Source organism: Hetaerina americana, unplaced genomic scaffold, assembly GCF_022747635.1.
Source record: "Hetaerina americana unplaced genomic scaffold, ioHetAmer1.1.p SCAF_10, whole genome shotgun sequence".
In the NCBI taxonomy this organism is placed as follows: Eukaryota; Metazoa; Arthropoda; class Insecta; order Odonata; family Calopterygidae; genus Hetaerina; species Hetaerina americana.
In genome coordinates, this window is record NW_027286070.1 from 49,104,672 (window position 1) to 49,124,374 (window position 19,703).

Consider the following 19,703-nt stretch of genomic DNA (forward strand, 5'->3'; position numbering starts at 1 on the left):
AGGATCCACCAATCAACTGCATAGGATGCTAAGGAAGAACACATAATTTGCTGCTTCAAAAAATTGTTTTATTTGCTCATATTTTCAAAACAGAATATCATCTTTAGGCCAGAGATAATATGGTACATTGAAACAAGCCGCAAATTAAAAATAATCTGTGGAACAGCACATTTTTGTTTCCTTCCTTAGCAACATGAGGGAGTTCCACTGAGTGATGCCTTTTATGCTTAAGATGCTCATGATTAAGGATTGGTGTCATGACTGAAGTAGGAACACTTTTGGGAATTTATCAACTGATTGTCAAATATTAGCAGGGAAACAAAGAAAAAAATCACCTATTTGTTATGAATAATATTTTTTGTTCAAAATCTATAACATTTACAATGAAAATAGAATAAACCTACCTTTTTGGATCTATTAGATATTCAAGACAAAGGATATGATGAAGGCACTGTTGGCTTGAGGGAAACAACAAATATTACAACACTTTCATTTTGTGAAGGAACTTCCTCTGACCAACTTAGAAACTCAGCTTAATGTTTCAGTTTATTTTCTATTTCACACACCACCTAAAATTATTGCAAAAAAAGAGGTTTTTTTTAACACTTACACACGTTGAACTGGGGAAACGACACCAATGGATTCATTAATTAATACATGAGCTCCCTCCTAAGTTTTGAATTCCATATCACTTAATGACAGACTGAAATTTGCCTCATAAAAAGTTATTTATTTTATTTAGCTACCAGGTACATTATACTCAGTCATTAAACTAGGTTGATCATTTTGTGCCTCAGCAAAAGTACTGTTATTTTCAATAGAAATATAATTGTTATACCCATCTGAAGGTATTAGGTATTCTTGCTAAGACCATAAGATAGTAACCAAGAAATACAATCTAATGAAAATATACACCTAATTAGTATTTATGTACTACCAAAGAATGTATATACTCCCAAGATATTTAAAATTTAAAAAAATGTAGGTGTGGTAGTCAAATGGTGGAGCATTGGGCTGCTGACCATAGGGACTGCGTTTGGTTCTGATTGGTGCCTCTGAGCACCCTCCGGTTCACTCAAGTGGTGCACTTTTTTTAGGTATTGGATCTTTCCGGGTAAATCATAGGTAGTTCAGGGAAAAGACCGAAACCCCTAATTTGATGTGTATATTTCTCACACCATATAAAGATTAACATGAGGAACATATTAAATATCGAACCAACCTTCACATTCATTACTATGACTGATTGGTTGTTTGAACATTTAAAATGAATCTTCTTTTTGTATGCATCTGGTGTTTAACCACATCCCTCTATTTCCTTTTATCTCTGCACCTTTAATATACTTTTTCTTTCCTTGCACCCCTAGGGGCTGCCACCTGGGTGCATCATGGTGACTCATTAGTATTGCTTTAAATTGTAGGAATTCATTCAAAATTTTAAAAATAATGCACTACACACATGATATAGGCATATATTTTTCTTGAGAATGGTAATGGTATGTAAATCCATTGAATTTTAGCTTTGTATGTTAAGTTTTATAGACTAAAAGTGGTGGACAGTTAAGAGAGTGGACATATCTCACTAGAGTGGAATGCAAACCCTGATTAGTGAGGGAGGAATTAGTTGTTGGGGAAAAGTAAGTTGACACTTTCTTGAAAACAAAAGAATTTCGGCTCAACAGATAAGAAACGACTGGGAGCTAGAGTAAATCGAATGCGGGAGAATATTCCTCCCACAGTTGACTGTGTACGTATAACAGTATGTTTCCCACAGCTTAAGGAAATTAACTATTGTTACAAAATTGAAAAGTTATGAAAATTGAATTCCTTTTCCTTGAATATTTTCCAAAAAGTAAAAGTTATCTTGGTATAAGGCAGACGTGTATTGTCTGGCCCAATGGCATTATTGAAATCATAAGTAACATTTACTTCCTCTGACATAACTGACAAAAATTGTATCCATCACATATAAATATGGGTTATCACTGTCTTAGAGTGTCTTCTAATTCAAATATGTTGCTCATCTAAAATATACATCAGCCTTCACTTCGTGGAAGTATTTGATATCCATATTAAAAGAATTGGTACATTTCAACCAACTTTATTCCAAAATACAATACGTTTCACCAAATTGCAGCATTATCAGGTACAAATTTCATTTACATGCATGTTGAATATGAACGCTAAGGGCAGAGAGGAGGGGTTTGCCTATTGTTGGGGGTGAGTAAGGGTAGGATGCTTAAGGATGAGGAAGGGTCATTTGGGTTAGAGAAGGGGAAGAAGCAGATCATCTCAAATACTGCAGGACTTTATTAATACACCACCTCATTGTGTACGAGGGTGGTCCCAGAAGTACCCGGCGTGACCTAGAGATGGCGGTAGTTGTTTGAAAAATATCACTGTATTAGTTAGTACCCAATCTATAAAGCATATGCTTCAAGTTTGAAGATGCTACATTGTTCATTAAATGTTTGGCAGCCATCAATAGTGAAATTTTTCAGTGAATTTGTGAAAATCGGTCATCATTATGTGATACAATACTTTTATTAGAAAGGCCTCAGCTCAACCAATATAAAAGCTGAACTGGATTCTACTCTGTGTGAGTCTGCTCCTTAGTTCACAACAGTAAAATATTGGTTAGCAGAGTTTATATGTATCGTACCAGCTGTCAAGACGAGCCTCGCATTGGTCGACCAAATGAGGTGACAAACCCAGAAGCAGTGAAGAAAATCCACAAAGTGATGCTGGATTCCACTGAAAGTGCACAAGCTAGCAGACATAGTAGGCATTTCAAAAAGTGCAGTGCATTGGATATGAACTGAAAATTTGGACATGAGAAAGCTGAGTGCAAGATGGGTGCTGTGTTTGAGTTCACACTCGAGCAAAACCAGTGTTGTGAAGAGATTTCAATTGAGCGTACAGCAAAGTTTCGCAGCAACTAAGCAGAATTTTTGTGCCGTTTCATAACTATGGATGAAATATTGGTCCTTTACTTCACACCCGAGGCAAAAGAACTATCAAAGTAATGAATTCTAAAGGAAGAACCGGCTCAAAAGAAGGCAAAGACCGTTTCATCTGCAGGCGAGGTCATGGTGTCAATTTTTCATGATTCGTGTGGGATAATTTTCATTGACTATCTTGAAAAAGAATCATGCAAACTTATTGCGAACTTTGAGCAAAGAAATCAAGCAAAAGCGGTGGCATTTGGCTAAGTAGAAAGTGTTGTTTCATCAAGATAATGCACCAGCTCATCAATCCATTATTGTGATGGTCAAAATTCATGAATCTAAGTTTGAATTGCTATCTCAGGCACCCTATTCGCCAGATTTAGCCCCCTCAGATTATGTTCTGTCCGCAAACTTAAAAAATGGCTCGGTGGTCAAAGATTTTCCAACCGTGAAGAAGTGATGTTGGCAGTTAATGGCTACTTTGAGGAGCAAGGCAGTTCTTATTATAAAAAGCTTATCAAACTTATTGAGCATTACTGGGAAAAGTGTATAGAGCTGAAAGGAGATGTTGAAAAATTAATACATTTTTTCCAAAAATTTTTGTTTTCTTTGTTGGGTTGGGTACCTCTGGGATATCCCCTCGTACATGTACATGCATGCCTGGGTGTGCGTTTGTATGTGTGTACGTCAAGAAACTATTTTACGCTTATGATCTGCTGCATTCCAACTTCCCCACCGTTCTTGCGCTTGTCTTTTACATGTGTTCCTATGTCTTTTACATATCTGTATCAATGAGATGAATGTACTCTTTCCATGCAAAATGTAGTACTGTAGTAACACTATGAATTGGTACTAGGGCTGTTGAATTAATGGTGATCCAAAAAACCAGCAGTTATCCACCCAAAGGTTGGTTTGATATGTGAGGGTAGAACACACTTAGTGCTAAGCCCAACAGTATGTGAAATTCGTACAGAAGGGTACTTGGCCACTTCAATTCAAGCAAGTTCATGCTTAAACTTGAAAAATCACTCAGTTAAGGTGTATCTTAGGGTTCCCATTAATCCTTATTTGAACCTAGGCCTTCCTTTCGTAATTGGAGTTAGGGAAAATACCATTCAGCAAACACTGAGGCAATCACCCATCACCAAGTGAACAGTTGATTGATATTGGAAAGTTTTTACACAGCTTATGGAGTTGTTCATCCCAGGTAGATGTCCAGACCGAAGTTTCACCCAAGCTTTTCATTTTTACAAAAATATCAGGTAAATTTAGAGTATCTAGATTCTGTATATTGGGCTCCATAAGTTGTCCATGAAGAACAAATTGGGAATTGAAATCCAAAGCTACAAGTCCATTTAGTTCAAATTCTTTCTGCCACTAACTGTGGCAATGCATCAAACATACAATATAATATTCTCAGTAGCCATGATCACCATTAACCATCTGTTCTAACATGTGTGATTTGATTGTAGGATTATTGAACAGACAACTATTCCAATGGCAATAAAATACCTATAACTTGATAAGCTCCTGTGTGCAAGATTTGCAATGTGATGTTGATCAGTTGATTAACAGCAATTGACTATATACACTAAATATAACAACATTTCAAAACAGGCATCTCCCCATCCATCAATCTGTAACAACTTTCCATCAGTTGATTAACAGTAAAGATCCTCAGTTATTTAAAAAAGATTCATGAAATCAACACTAGTATTATTAATAATTTGATCAAATACAGAATATTGATCTCTGCAATAAAAAATGATGGAATATACTGCATATTTAAGGTAAGAATAATCATATTTTTCCAAATGAAAGTTTCCAATTTAGAAAATCAGAGAAAATGCCAATCACAGCAGATCTTAATTTGAACAATTTTCAAAAAGCTATCGCTACCCTTCAATCGCAAAACTTCCTTTATGGATAACCATTAATCGGAGAAAAAACCTGGATAGAAAAGTCAACTGTTATATGCAAGGTGTTCTTTAACCACTACTAATTTAATAGTGATATTATTTTACATGAATTGAAGTAAACTCACAAATATTATTTGAGAATTTTATTAGACAAGGCGATTATATTTTTTTCATATTTACAAAGATCTGATGTAAAACACTGGTTATTAAGGTACAAATCACCTTTATTTACAAATAACACAATTTTCCTTTGTGTTGAACACAGCATTAAAATAATTAGATTAAAGTCATCACTGCCAGAATATAATACAATATGATAAAGTAGACTCATGTAAATTATGTAATGAGTTACAAATTCACTCCTCAAAAGATTCCTTAAGTATATAGCATGAACACTCATGATACTGACACTCAAAATAAAAGCAAACACACAGTATGGTCTTGTAATGAATATGATTTAATGATGGAATGATTTAAGGATGTTTAGCTGTTTCACATTCTAATTAGGAAACTTTGGAAAGGAACTACAAAATGCACACACCACCAAAGGGTACTAAAGGGAATAGAAATAATACCCTACTTTCTCTCCACAAGGATCAATGATGGTCTGTATGAGACGTAGGACAACCAATTCTGTAAACAAGGAAAACAAAATAGTATTTTGTGAAAGGTTTATAAAAAACATTCAACAAGTTAAACTTCAAATGAAAAGAAAGAAATGATACTGTAGGATAAGAAAAAACAGTGCAAATGAAATAATTATGAAAAAAGCACTAATATGAATGAGATTGTTTTCATTATAATTGAGAAGATCAACAATTCATTTCCCCATAATCCTCAAGCAGTCAAGTGATGGCCATAATGCAAAACAGAAAGCTGGAAAAACAAGATAGTAATTGGACAAAGTGTAGGAAGATGTTAAGCGTCATGGGTAGACAAATTAGCTGGGACACATGAAATATGATGAATTCATGCTTTTCAATACTTAAGGGGTAAGTGCAGAAAGAAAAGACCAAGTAGGTTCAAAGAGCAACTAATACTAACACTTCATATTAGATGCAGAAGACATGGAATGAATACTAGTAGGCATGCACTGTTATTGTATTAGCAGTGCAGATCACTCACAATCAGTGCTTATTTCAGTTTTTCACAATTGCTTTCAGAAGCATGTTTGATGAAAATATTTTTCAAAACAATGAGCAGCCACTTATGAATATGAACTTTTTCCTTACGATGGGATTATTTAAACAGTTTATTTAGCAGCTTGAAATAATATTTTCTTAAATAATGCAGTCATTTCACAACATTTTCAAGATCTGAAGAGAACCAGTCAAAAACTTGGACACAACTTGATTCAGCTGTATTTGGATAACTTATATCCCATTTAGTGCACGTGAATTCACTGCATTTTGTATTTGACAAGGTTGGGCCCATGAAACATTTTTCCACAAGTGCTGCAGGCCCAATTTATAAGCCACTTCTCTGAAGCGAAGATCAGGGCATTCTGACTGACAGCTTGTGAAGCTTGTATCTTTTGACATCTCTAACATGCCAACAAGTGACCAATTTTGCAGAATTGCTCTGCATCTTTCATTAACTTAAGTAGTGAAGGATGATTGCCCTTTTTTCTCCCAAGTAGCACAGACAGAGCAGAGTTATAGAATCTTTAAACCAAAACTCCAAATATAATTCTATTCTCGTAATCACCACATGCTGTAGTCCACATCGTCTCCATCAAATGCCATGAAGAATCCCAAGAGGGTAATGTACACAACTATGTTTCCAGCAAGTGTAAGATAACAAGCACCCCACTGAATCTGTAAAACAAAATATTATCATTAGAACTTATACTTAGAACATACACAGAGTGGAGAGACAGATAATACACATACCTCAGCAGCATTTATGGTCATAAGCTTAATGATAAAAAAGTACCTGTATTTCACAGAGGAATAATATGCTCAACATATTTCAGTACTTCATTTAAGCTATTTATTTAATGTCTTTATTGACACAAGATTGAGACTTTAGCCTCTTCTTCCAGCTTCAGGTAAACCACCTTGCATTGGACTTGATACTAGGAGAGCTCTACCCTCACCTATCACTGAACTTCTGGCTAAAAATAGTGGTCATACCATAATGTAGTTAAAATTTCAGCAAATATTTCCTCATTCCCAAGAATTCTTACTTATTTTAAGTCTATGGCAAGGTATGGATAAGGAGTAGGGCATGCTCTACTTTTGTTGATAAAATCTCTGTCATCATCTTTTGATTGAAATAAGCAACTAATCTTTCAGTACCTTCCATTCTCTTCTTTTCAAATATCTCAAGGAACAAAATAGCTAACAAGATATTTATTTTTAATTAGGGAAAAGTAATAATTTTATAGGGATAAACAATTACTTTTCTTATAATTTATAAGTCACTTTTTATGGAAGTAAAACTTCTATTTGATGAAAGTTAAATGCATTCTAATGACTTTGATACTGATACAGAGATGAGCAAAATTGAGCCAAGTGGTTTTAATTGACAAAGAAGGGTACATAGGTGCTTTTTGTTAAGTTCCTAATGGTTTCAAATTGATTCATTATTTTTAAACATAAATACTTACAAATACCACACTCAATACAGATTAATTACACTCCACTAATTATCATTACATCATACAACCCTTAGAAGTAAGCTTTAGCAATTTCTGAGGTAGTAAATGGATTTACCAACACTTTTAAATCTGAAGTTAATTTCCATACTGTAGATGCTGCAAATTAGAGATGTGTGTCGTTTCTCTTTTTAAAAATCCTTATCATTCTAGTCACTTTGAGCAGTCAAGTAAGTAATGCAATCAATGGAATCATTTTGATTGATCTGCCCTCATTATGGGACTTGACTCAATCCAAATGAATCTGAAGAATCAGAATTTATAGGAGGATTCAATTCAAATTTTTAAAAATTATAAGGACTGGAAAGACATAATAACTATGCTAATTTAAATTTCTTTGTGCCCATTCCAAACTTTTATCACACTAGTACCTATTCCCTGGCTACATTTTGTAAATTTCTGTTCTCATCAATACAAATGAGTTATCACCAATTTAAAAATTTTTACTTGATGATGAATCATGATGCTTCCCACAGATTACTTAAAGCTCACTCAAGATACGTAATCTGCTACATTCTTAATTTATGTCAAAATGTTGTTCAATTTGGATTGGGTAAGATCTTACCATACTTCTTAAAGGTAAGCAGCAAAGAAATTTTATTTTTCATATAACTTATGAAGATAGAATCTCATTGAAAATTTGAGAAATTCCAAAGTACTTAAAGACTTAAAACACCAATTAGTTATGCAAATACATCAGGCTTTTAATCTTACAGGCATAATGAAAGATTCTTGCAACACATTAAAATTTGTCCATACACATAACTTTAAGGGAAGAGGCTCACATTCAAGGCAAAAATGGTTTTAGAAAACCTCGAAAGAAAACAAATATGCTGAAGCTACAACCTCAGTCACACAATCTTCTGGTTCAAAACTGTGGTCTTATACAACAACGTCAGCTTTCAACCATATACGATCACCTTTTGGTGACTTCATTGACTGAATCACAAAAACCTTATGATGAATACATATGCATAAAACTTTCCAAATGCAACAAAAGATGGAAGACACCCCTGTAATTCTGTAATTTCACTCAATTTTCCACTAGTCAACATAAATTCATTTTAAAATTAACATGTCAAATAATATACCTAGTCCGTAGGTAACTTCAACATCATTAGGGATGAATTACTGGACCCAATACCAAGTAACTGTCTTCATTGCTATTTTCATGTAAATAATCTGATGTAGATGGCCAAAAAGGTTGTTTTCAATTTGTTCTATACTACTAATATAAAAAGTACTGCAGCTGGATGAAGATTACATTAACCAGTTCTTAATTAAATTTATTTTCTCTTACCACTGGAGCTTCACTCGGTGCACGGGCTAATATGATGGGGAGAGCAAATGCAGACACAACAAATCCCATTGTGATGAAGATTGCAAACTCAAGGCAGGCACTACTGGATCCAGTGTTCTCAACATAGCGGCGAGTCACAAGGGTAGGCAATGGGGACAGTATATAAAACAAAACTACAAACAGGGGCCACCACACACTGCAAAATAGAAAAATTACAGCAATTTGTTATGAATGAAATTTTATTTCCATACATTCTAAGAACTGAAGACATTACCATGAACATCAGGAGTCTCTTGACATTAATGAAACTATCTTCATTTAAGGAAAAGAGAAGACATTCAATGAAAACTTAGCAACATGAACCATCCTTTAATCTAATAGGGATTTTTCTTTTCATAAAATGCAGGAAAAATAGGTAAAATGCATGCTCTTTAGTAGGAATTGGGACGGTCACATCTTCTCATGATTGAAATTGGAATTAATTGTTTTTTCAAAGGAGTCATAGAGTGCACATGAAGATATACAGCTATAAAATAGCTACATACTGATATCCTGTTCAAAGCATTTATATGCACTGCATTCATAGTTACTGTCAGATTAGGCTTGCTTCAGACCTCCTTAGTTTTTTAGTAACAAAGACCTCCTTAGCTTTTTAGTAACAAAGATACATCCCTACATATTTTTCACAATACTCAATGCAAAAGAAGAGTATTACTGTCTTAATTGGAAAAGTTAAATAAAAATGGTAAGGTGGGATCAATATCCATTTTCACTTACCCTAAAATCATTTGGAGAGTAATGATAATTAACAATTGTGATTTGCATTGAAGTATTTTTATTCATACGACCAGGGTTTCAACACTTCGAGTCATCTTCAAGTGAAAATTACATGCATGTTGGCAAATATATAATCTTGTTGATAAGAATTAAGGAGGGAGAGTTTGAGGGGTACGGGACTTTTTCATGGGTGGGAAGTGGAGAATGATTGGCTCGGTGAAAGAGCCAAAAGGATGGTTCACAGGGTTTGAGTCGGGGAGGGAAAAGGGAATCACTGCATATGGTGGTCTACATTGCGACAATTCATGATCACTGAAACATCGCACCACCTCACAAAACCACCACTGGTCTTGAAACAATGTCGATGGTCGAGTGAGCAAAGAGTATGATCAAATTGTAGCTTGGGACAAAGGATAACTGATGACGTCCCCCATTCACTGAAATCTTGACAAAAATTCATACATTTGCTCACTTATTCAGTGAAAAAGAAACACTGTTTACATTCTCTTTCTTCGTTCAATCCATGCTGCCTCAGCAAGTGGCTGGTCTTTGTGGTTCCAAGGGCTGGGGTGAGTATGGAAAAAGGGAGGTTATGCTTTGAACCTTGAGTTATCCACAGAGGAATCAGAAGGTGGCAGGCCATAGTGTGACCTCACAACACACTTGAGGGAGATGGAAAACAACAGGAAGTGAGAGGGAAACATTTGTTCATCAACTAGGGTTGTATTGTTCATTGCATATAGCACTATTTCGAGAACTTTAAGGGTGTCAGTCGCCTTCCTTCTTCTTCAAAGTGGAGGAGGGTGGAAAGTTGCTATTGTGGTTATTTCCCAGTAAATTTTCAGCAAACATTGTTTTTTTCCCTTTTCATAGCATAGCTTATGCTAATTTATCCTGATCTCAATGCTTCTTCCAGGCTAGCCTATGCTCTGCGCTGGGCAGTTATTACATTTGAGTAAAAAAACTCCACTTTTTCGATATTAGGGCATTTTTTCCTTGGCATAAATGACACCTTTCCCAAGGTGGTTGGTGCATAGAATGCGATTCTGTATTTTCCTTTGGGGATTTTCACTGACACAGCATCAATATTCTTTCTGAATGGAGTGAACCACTCTATTGGCTCTTACTTACTTTCCACCCAACAAAAAAACCCCTACACCTCAAATACTCCTCTAATAAGAAGAGTATATCAGGGTAGTTTGAAGGGTTCTAGCAATCACCACCAGATGTCAGCGCTAGCGCAACAAGTTTTTAGTAATAGGTAATCCTTTATGAGTAAACACGTAACACCTCAATGATCTAATGTGGTGAAGATGCCTCTCTGTTGTTCTTCCCGTGTAGTGATTTGTGATGATCAAAATAATTGAGATTTGAGCAGTGTTTAAATACTTTGCTAAGAGAGGTATGAAACAAAGGAAATTTGTGTTGACTTTCAGAACACTCTGGGGGACCCTACTCCATCATATTCAACTGTTGCCAAGTGGACAAATGAGTTAAAGTTTGGTCGGGACAGCTTAGATGATGATCCGTGTCATGGTTGGCCAATGTGTGCCACACACCCCAGAAATTATTGAAAAAGTGCCTAAAATGGCCATGGAGGATCGCTGACTGAAAGTGCAAAAAATTAGTGAAGCTGTTATCTGAATGAGCATATCATATTTTAACAATGGAATTGAATAAGAGAATATTATCTGCTAGGTTGGTGCCACAACTCTTGACGCAGTATCACAAATGCATCTTAATAGAAATATCCAAACAAAGCTTGAACCGTTTTATGAGCAACCAACAAGATTTTTTTCTGTGCCAGTTTGTGACCACAGACGAAATTTGGGTCCACTAATATACCACAGAGACAAAATAGCAGTCAAAGCAGTGGAAACATTTGATTCACCACCAGCAAAGAAAGCAAAATTAATATGGTCAGCTGGAAAGGTAATGGGTTTAGTTCTCTGGGATGTGAAAGGAATTCTGCTGATAGATGATCTTCCTAAAGGTCAAAAAATTACTGGAAAATATTACACTAACCTCCTGGATCAACTACAGCAAAAGATACCTGAAAAAAAGCCAGGTTTGGCAAGAAAGAAATTCATCTTTCATCAAGACAATACATGTCCACTCATAAGGGTCGTTGCCATCGCAAAAATAAGTGAACTACAATACGCATTGTTGCAACAAGGAACTGACAGCCAAAGTAGAAAGACATTTCGCAAGCATGAAGTAATCTAATTTTCAAGATGGGATCAAGACATTGGAACATTATTTGACCAAGCACATTAAGGAACAGAGACAATACATTGAAAAATAAAAAAGTTTCACTGGGGTAAGTCAATTATTTCTATTGCATACTGAGAACTTTTCAAATTAGCCTCCTATATTTGCGAATATGCATGTAATTTTCACCTGAAGATGACATTAAGAGCTGAAACCAGAGTCATGTGACTTAAGATACTATTGGAAATCACAATCGTTAATAATCATCTCTCTCCAATATGGAAAGTTCCCACAAAGCTAAGCCTGAAACTATCGGCAAAATCATTTATTTCGATCCTATTAATTCTGGGGGTTACAACAAGAGACGAAATCTCTTCGGTCTCCTAGTAAGGTATTGGATTTCTCATTTGTACACATGCCATAAAAGGTGAAATACAGCATACAATAAGGTAACTATTTCAGTAGGCTGACCATATTATTAAAATTCATTATATAACAAAAAGAAAAGTAAAATGAAGCATGAATGGGTTTAAGGGATCATTATTTTGGAGTTTTCAATAGAAACCGCAAAAATAGCCGAATTAATCCTTCCTTAGAACTGTGTACATAGAAAATGAAGCTCTCAGGTTAAGGAAGCAGAACCATCATTATTGGAAAATTAATACGCTAACATGAAAAAAATGACAGGACTTTCTGCATGAAGTCTCCTGAGGCACAAAAAACCTAAAAGTAAGAAAAACTTCATCAAGATAATTTTTCAGTACCTTTCTCCATAGATGCAGTGATAGCATGAGAGAAAAGAAAATTGGAAAAAGGTGCTGCAGGAGAATCATGAATATCAAATGGCAAAGAAGTTCTAAAGAGTGTATGTAAAGTCTGTAAAATCAGTGAAAAGTTGGTGGGATGAACCCATCAGACATGTTTCGAGGCATGATTCATGACAATTATTGTGGCTGGTAAAAATGCAATGAAAAAATCACGGAGAAACACCGTTAACCCAATACATGAAATGGCTAATGGAAGGTATAAAAGTGAAGAAAGATGAATACATGAAGTCACCCGTGGAGTTGATTGATTAAAGAGAGCAGAGTCAAACCATTCCTACAACTGAAAACAGTAAACATTGATGATTATACAGAAATTCTAGCATATCAATGATACTGCATAATTAATTTTACAGTTGTATTAAAATGAATGCATTAAAAAACTATGGTTTCAAAGCATGATAGAGATATTTACAAAATTAACAGTATCAAGAGCACTTACTAGAAATTTTTCACCATAAATTAGCACAACATTCTCTTGATATTTCAAAGTATTTTGATTTTATACCAAGATTAAATTATTGCAGAAAACCAAGAGAGTGATGTAGTTACTTATCAGAAAACAAAAAAAAAGTTTAAGTGGAGAAGGGACTACCTAGTCACAATCTCACCCCAATTTTTATAAGGTAATCTACCGGTTAAGGTAAGTGTTTGGATGGACACAGCTACCAAATAAATATTTTGCGACTACTAACAAAACTCAATCCAGCAACCTACTTTACGTCAGGTCCCTCTTCATCTCTGAGTACTTCATCCCGTCCAACATCCCTATCCTGTCCCTGCCCTTTCCTCATTTGCCTAACATTCTTCCCTCTATTACAATCTTCAACATCCCACTGCCAATCAATATGCCCTTCATCCACTTTTCCTGCCTCCACATGATTTCTCCCAACAAAACCCTCTCTTGGCTCACCATACCAAGTACTTCCTCATTTGTTTTCTTCTCTGTCCATTTCACCTTCCCCACACCCATATTTCAAAAGCCTCCAATCCACATCTATCCTCCTGCTTCAATGGCCACGTTTCCACGCCGTGCATAGCTATGCTCCATATCAAAGTTTTTACGAGTCTTTTCTTAACATCCTTACTCAACGTCCCTGTCATCAACTCCGTCCTCCTTGTGAAGGCCTCTTTGCCTAGCGCAATTCTTCTCCTTACATCCCTACTTCTTGAACCGATTTGGTCAAAAACACTTCCGAGATACATAAATAATAAAGTGTTATTATTATTACAACATGCATATCTGTAACTATTTTAACATTAATGTAGAACCAACCAATCACTTAAAGACATCCAAGAACTGTTTAATGCAGATACTCCATTTTCTAAATATTTCTGAATGCAGCCTTTTTTCTTAGTACTAGCCAATGATGTTTTAATATTATTTTACATTGACATTGAAGATAGTATTTGAAGCCTTATCCTCCATATAAAATTTTCATACAATAAAGATGAAATTATATTAGACATCTAGAATTAATAAACATTTACGTAGAGAGAGAATAGAGTCTTATTTATGGACAAATGATTTTGCGTTAAATGTACTAAATGGGGCAAATATTTTCAACATTAAAAACCAAATTAAATTTGATAATATGCATTAAAATGATAAAATATTACCAGGGTTTCAAATCTGCATTTTTAATGATGCAATGCGCAAAATAACCCCTACCACTCTAGCCAAATACAAAACAACTATTAAACAGATTACAACAATGCAGTGAAAACTGGCTATAAGTGAGTCTGCAAATAGCATTATTTTGTCCATAATAGAAAAATTACATGACCATGTCTTGGACCATAAGAATTTCCAGATGATTTAACTTGGATTGAATAGAACTTGCCTAGTGTGGAAACAATTGTTTTTACCAAAGAAATGAGTTCGTTACCTCTGCAGTATTTAATTTGGAATTTCATTCAAACCCACTAATGATTGCTATGGCGTCTTTACAAAATTATATGAAGACTGCTCAATGAAGTGAGATCATAAATTTTTATTCTTCAATTTTTTCCAAATTTAATTTTGCATCATATTTCTAGCTTTTATTTGTGTATTCTGTATGTGGTATGAGTTTCATTGAATTGACTCCAGTATCAGCAGCCAGCCCTTACAAGTTAAAACATGCTCATTTAACCTAAGCCTGCTTCTGATGATGAAAAACACTGCTCACAAAGGTGCTTCTTCACACTGTAGCAAAGGAAGTCATATGGGACTAAGTCCAGATTAAAGGAAGGATGAAGAGCATACTTTGCATTGATTTTCTTGATAAATTACAGAAAAAAAATTTGCGATGAACAGTATAATGATGGTGCAAAGTCCAGCCAGTTGCTGTGAAATGTGGACTTTTATAATTCATATGGCCCTGGAGAATTTCCACAACATAAATATAATATTTTCCATTAACAGTTGCGTGTGCTGATATGACAGACTGATACACCATCCCACTAATATTAAAAGATAACCACAACTTTTCCAGCATAAGCCATCACTAAATTTCAATTAGAATATTTTGTAAATCTATTATTGGTGTTGCTGGAAATTTTCAAAGAACTCAGCTCATTGCTTTCAGGATCAGAATAATGTAGCCACATTTTTTATGCAGTGATTTTTAGAAGATCTTTCATTGTCATCAACTTCAACTATGAACAAAACTACACATGAAAATCTTGTTCTTTCAGGAACAGCAGTTTTGTGAGCCACTGTGCACTAACATTTTCTTAGGAGCAAAATTTTTTTTACCAACACGTGGGTTGCAATCCAATGAAATTTTCACCATTTCTGATATTGCTCCAAATGTTTCTTATTATCTTCTTTTACAATTGCAGCAACAGCGTTAATGTTTTCTTCTGTAAGAGGAATCATCGGAGTTTCTGGTCTAACTTTTTTGAAATTGTCTCATCTCTTCAAAGATACGAAACCATTTCCTAGGAGTGCTATATGGAAGACCAGACTCTCCATAAGCCTTTTATACATTATTCAGGGGAGGTTACCAACAGCTAAGGTCTTTTTTGCCGTTAAGGATGGATAGGAAAGGAAGGGTGGAGAGAAACCCGGCATCGGTATTGGACTACTCTCGTCGAAAGGTACCAAGGGGTCTGCATTTTCACGTCCCATCCAATAGATGGTGTACTCACTCAAAGTGTTATCCAAAAAGCACCTCAAGTAGGGATCGAGATACCATGGAAAAAATCTGCCGCCTCTGGGATTAGAACCCAGGCCCTCACAGTGAGAAGCCTGAGTGTTAGCACTGCACCATCCTGATCCCCATTATTCAGGCCTCAGCTGACATTTGTTAGCGTGAAAGTGACATTTCAATCCAAGGTATTGCCATTGTATGCAATCTTCACTGTTTCCATATGCAAATTGAATATGTTTCAACTTGCAATGGCTACCACTGATGCAATAATTGAGTCAAATCGATAAAATCCACCTGTACAATGTACACATTAAGTCAACACTAATGTAAAATTTAATTTTTCCACAATAAATTATAAAAAATCAATGTTCACTCTTTACTTTCTGGGATTTTTAGGAGGAACTCAAGTAGGCAATGGGTGTCAAAATTATTTTCTCTCTTCTTTTCACTGGGTACATTTTTTTTATTGTTACCATGGTGTTTTGGGCAAAATCCTGGAATACTTCCTGAAGTGCTAGGATCACATTCAGTTTTTTTTACCTGGTTCAACTGTTCCACAGAGGGTAAATTGCTTCACTCCATGTGTAACCTGCGCAACTTTCTCCCAAAAACACTGGTATAACCAACAAGTCGGGCATCATACATGAGTCATGTAATCTGATAGCCCTTTCCCCTAAATGTCATTAAAAAAACCATAACACGGCAATCAACCCAAAGGTTGATTTGGTAAGTGATGGCAGAGTTCATCCAGTACTAAGCCCGATGGCGTGTGAAATTCACACATCAGGGTAAGGGGGTCAGTTCCTTTCGCTGTGCCGGGAAAAAATTCATGATTATTCACACACTTTTTCTATCATAAACTGTATGCTTTTCAACCTTTTTGTGATGACAAATAGGAAAAAAATATATTATTCCATCATCTATGACCTGCTGACTCCATTTTACAAAATTAACACTCATTCTAGTCCTATGTCTTGAATAACTTGCATTGGTAGCTCAACTACCAATAATGGTGCTGCCATGAATGACATGCGAATTACCTATGCATTGTTCCAGCATCATGCAGCTGCTGATATATCGATGGGGAGACATGACCACAAAAACAGTAATAGAGAATTATTTTGCAATTCTAAAGGTAAAGATTGTCATTATAACTTGACCCTTAAAGGAAAGATTTCTTATAAGGACTTTGTTGTATAAGTGCTCGTGTTGCTTTTAGCAGTCCACCAGCTAAGAATGTTCACTTTGGATTCAAGGATGAGTACTGGGATACCAAAAGGGTACAACAATTTTGATGTTCATGAGATTTATTTAAACAAGTATTTAATTTACCCATAGCAAGTACCAACGAACTTCCCGTCTCAATTTATGATTTTCCCTAGCTCCTATCCAATTAACAAATTCAAAGAACTGTGGGGGATGCAGCAAAATTTAACTTTAATGGAATCATCTGCTGATGTGCATTAAAATTCAACAATGACGAAGAGTAAAAATCATTTGCTTTGACTAGGAGTTGAACCCAGATCCCTTGATATCCAGTGGATGACTCCATTAAAGTACATTTCATAGCATCGGCTTAAATTGTGTGGACTTCCCTTTCTCACCCATTTCATTACTGGTCAACTTTTATGGCCACAACTATATGGCCCAACCAGGAATTTCCATTTTTTGGTTCTGTGACCAGTTGGAGCTTAGCTTAGGTTATTGCTTATTCACCATTGGCTGCATGATAATCAGTAAAATGATATCCCCTTCTCAAAACAACTGACAGAAAAAAGAGATCACCTAAGCAATCTGAGGAGTATAGTTGAAATCTCTACAGCTAGGCTCAGAACTACAGAAACTAACAATTTCACCTTTTAAAATGTGATGTTAGTATCAGATAAGCAGAAGAAATACCAAAATACCATCATAGTTTCCTTTATGCATCATAATATAGAATTGATGAAAGATACGGAGGTATGCATAAGCCTGATATGCCATTATAAGTGGCTACAATTTCAAAATGTCAAGCATACACACTGTTGATGAAATATGCACCACATGTACTGTGATAACCTTCAAGTTATGACTTTTAGCAGTTGTTTAGGCTTCTAAATGTCACAGGTATCAATGTTCAAGTGATTTACATGAGCAAGGACCCCAAAAGTAAGCTTCATATGAGATTATTTCTGAGAAACAGAAGTCTGGGACTTTTAACAGACAATTAGCCGGCTCTAGTGATGGTGGGGTAATGTCGTCGTCTGCCAAATCAGAGGTCGCAGGTTTGATTCCTGCCTAGGTGATTTTTCCTCCACCAGGGGCTTGGGTGTATGTAATTGCCAAATTGCTATATCAATGTTCAAAGTCCAATGTAAGGCTAAAGTGTTGTTTCCGGACTAATGCAAAATATATAAATAAATAAATTTAAAGCTCAGCCTGAAAGTCCAATTTGTGAAAAATACCATTAGGAGTCAGCATCACCATAACTGGAAGAACACCGAGCATTAAACTCAAATTAAATTCTGTGCTAAGTGCACAATATGCCCTAGAAATTTGGACATAAAAACAAACAATGCAGACTAAGTTTAAAAATTAAAACCATAAACATTATCATTTGGTTCAATTAAGTAACAGCTAATATATTCCTATGATGGCATTTATCTTAAATTATTGTTTTTAATTAAATATTGCTTAAACCCTTGACTAAAGTAACACGCGGAATATATTAGCCATGGATAAAAATAACCAGAAAACATTAACAAGAGAAAAGATGTACTCAGTTGATACAAAAATGTACTAATGTATCCATGTATAAGTTAACATTATAATTAATTTACTATAGATTTATCAGCAGTATTGTTTCAATAATATTTTTTCAAATGAATGATTCAACTTTCAGAAAGGTAGCCAACCATTTAAAGAAAATGATGACATTTACTGAATTATAAATATTTACCATTAAATAATAACAGAAAAGAATTTTTTTTAATTGTATCTGAATAAAGTTGGTAAAAGACAGCATTTCAGATATAATTAGTTTATACTTTAATTAGTAATATCAAGGAACAATACACGAATATACATCCACAACATGCGAATGCACATGAGAAATTGCTGAATAAAGAGGAAATTATGTGACATGGAAATCGATGTAATATAAATTGATTTACAATGTATAAAAATTAACATGATAAATAATCTGCTAAATAAATATTACTGGTGAAGATACAAACAACTATATTTAGGGCATTGAATTACTACAGATTTCCACTTATCCTTCTAATTGAGAGGCCCCTACATAAGGGTTAAGATTCTCTATAAATAAATAAGAATGGTAGACAGAGCATTGGGAGGACAAAAATTTGAAAGAATGAAACAAGGAAACAATGGTACCTAAAAACTACATAACTTTGGGATCTTATAAATAATAACTTTTATAAATGACAGTACCAATTGAAAACTGCTATCACAAATAATATTACATCTATGTGGCGAATACCTGTTCACATACGAATATTATATTACATAATAGTTGGTTGTTTCATAACATATTTGGGGACATAGTTATCCAGTGGGTAAAGACTGTTCTAAAGACTGAAATAATCTTTAAAACGAGCAATTTTCCATCGTGACCCAGCAAATGCTTACATAAGTTTGTGCAACTCAGCACGATAATGGCATGATTACCCAAGTATTTTCTATTTGCCGATGACAAAAAATTATGAGATTCTGTACGAAAAATGTATGCTTTGCCAAATACCACGGATCAAATTACCCCATGCCGTACTCTGTATGATACTAGTTTTTACCAAGAAAAGGGATACAGTTTCTTAAAACTATATTCTATGTATCATGAAATACTACACTACGACTTACTTATATTGAGGCAACGCACATCCCAAAATCACTAATGTCATACCAATGGAGCCAGCAAACGCCAATGTAA

General features: G+C 35.0%; 1 protein-coding gene across 2 annotated transcripts; it reads right to left on the bottom strand.

The window, feature by feature from the left end:
* Positions 1-4,995: 4,995 nt before the first annotated feature.
* LOC139700109 (leptin receptor gene-related protein) lies at positions 4,996-19,703 on the bottom strand. 2 transcript variants are annotated; one of them, XM_071598632.1, is made up of 4 exons: positions 19,634-19,703; positions 8,827-9,022; positions 6,575-6,684; positions 4,996-5,500 (listed from the first exon to the last, which is right to left on the bottom strand). In XM_071598632.1, coding segments are annotated over exons 1-4 (348 nt in total). In that variant the 5' UTR covers positions 19,675-19,703; the 3' UTR covers positions 4,996-5,499. The 2 variants fall into 2 exon arrangements, with proteins under 2 accessions (XP_071454733.1, XP_071454732.1); XM_071598631.1 differs by having other exon boundaries at positions 4,996-6,684.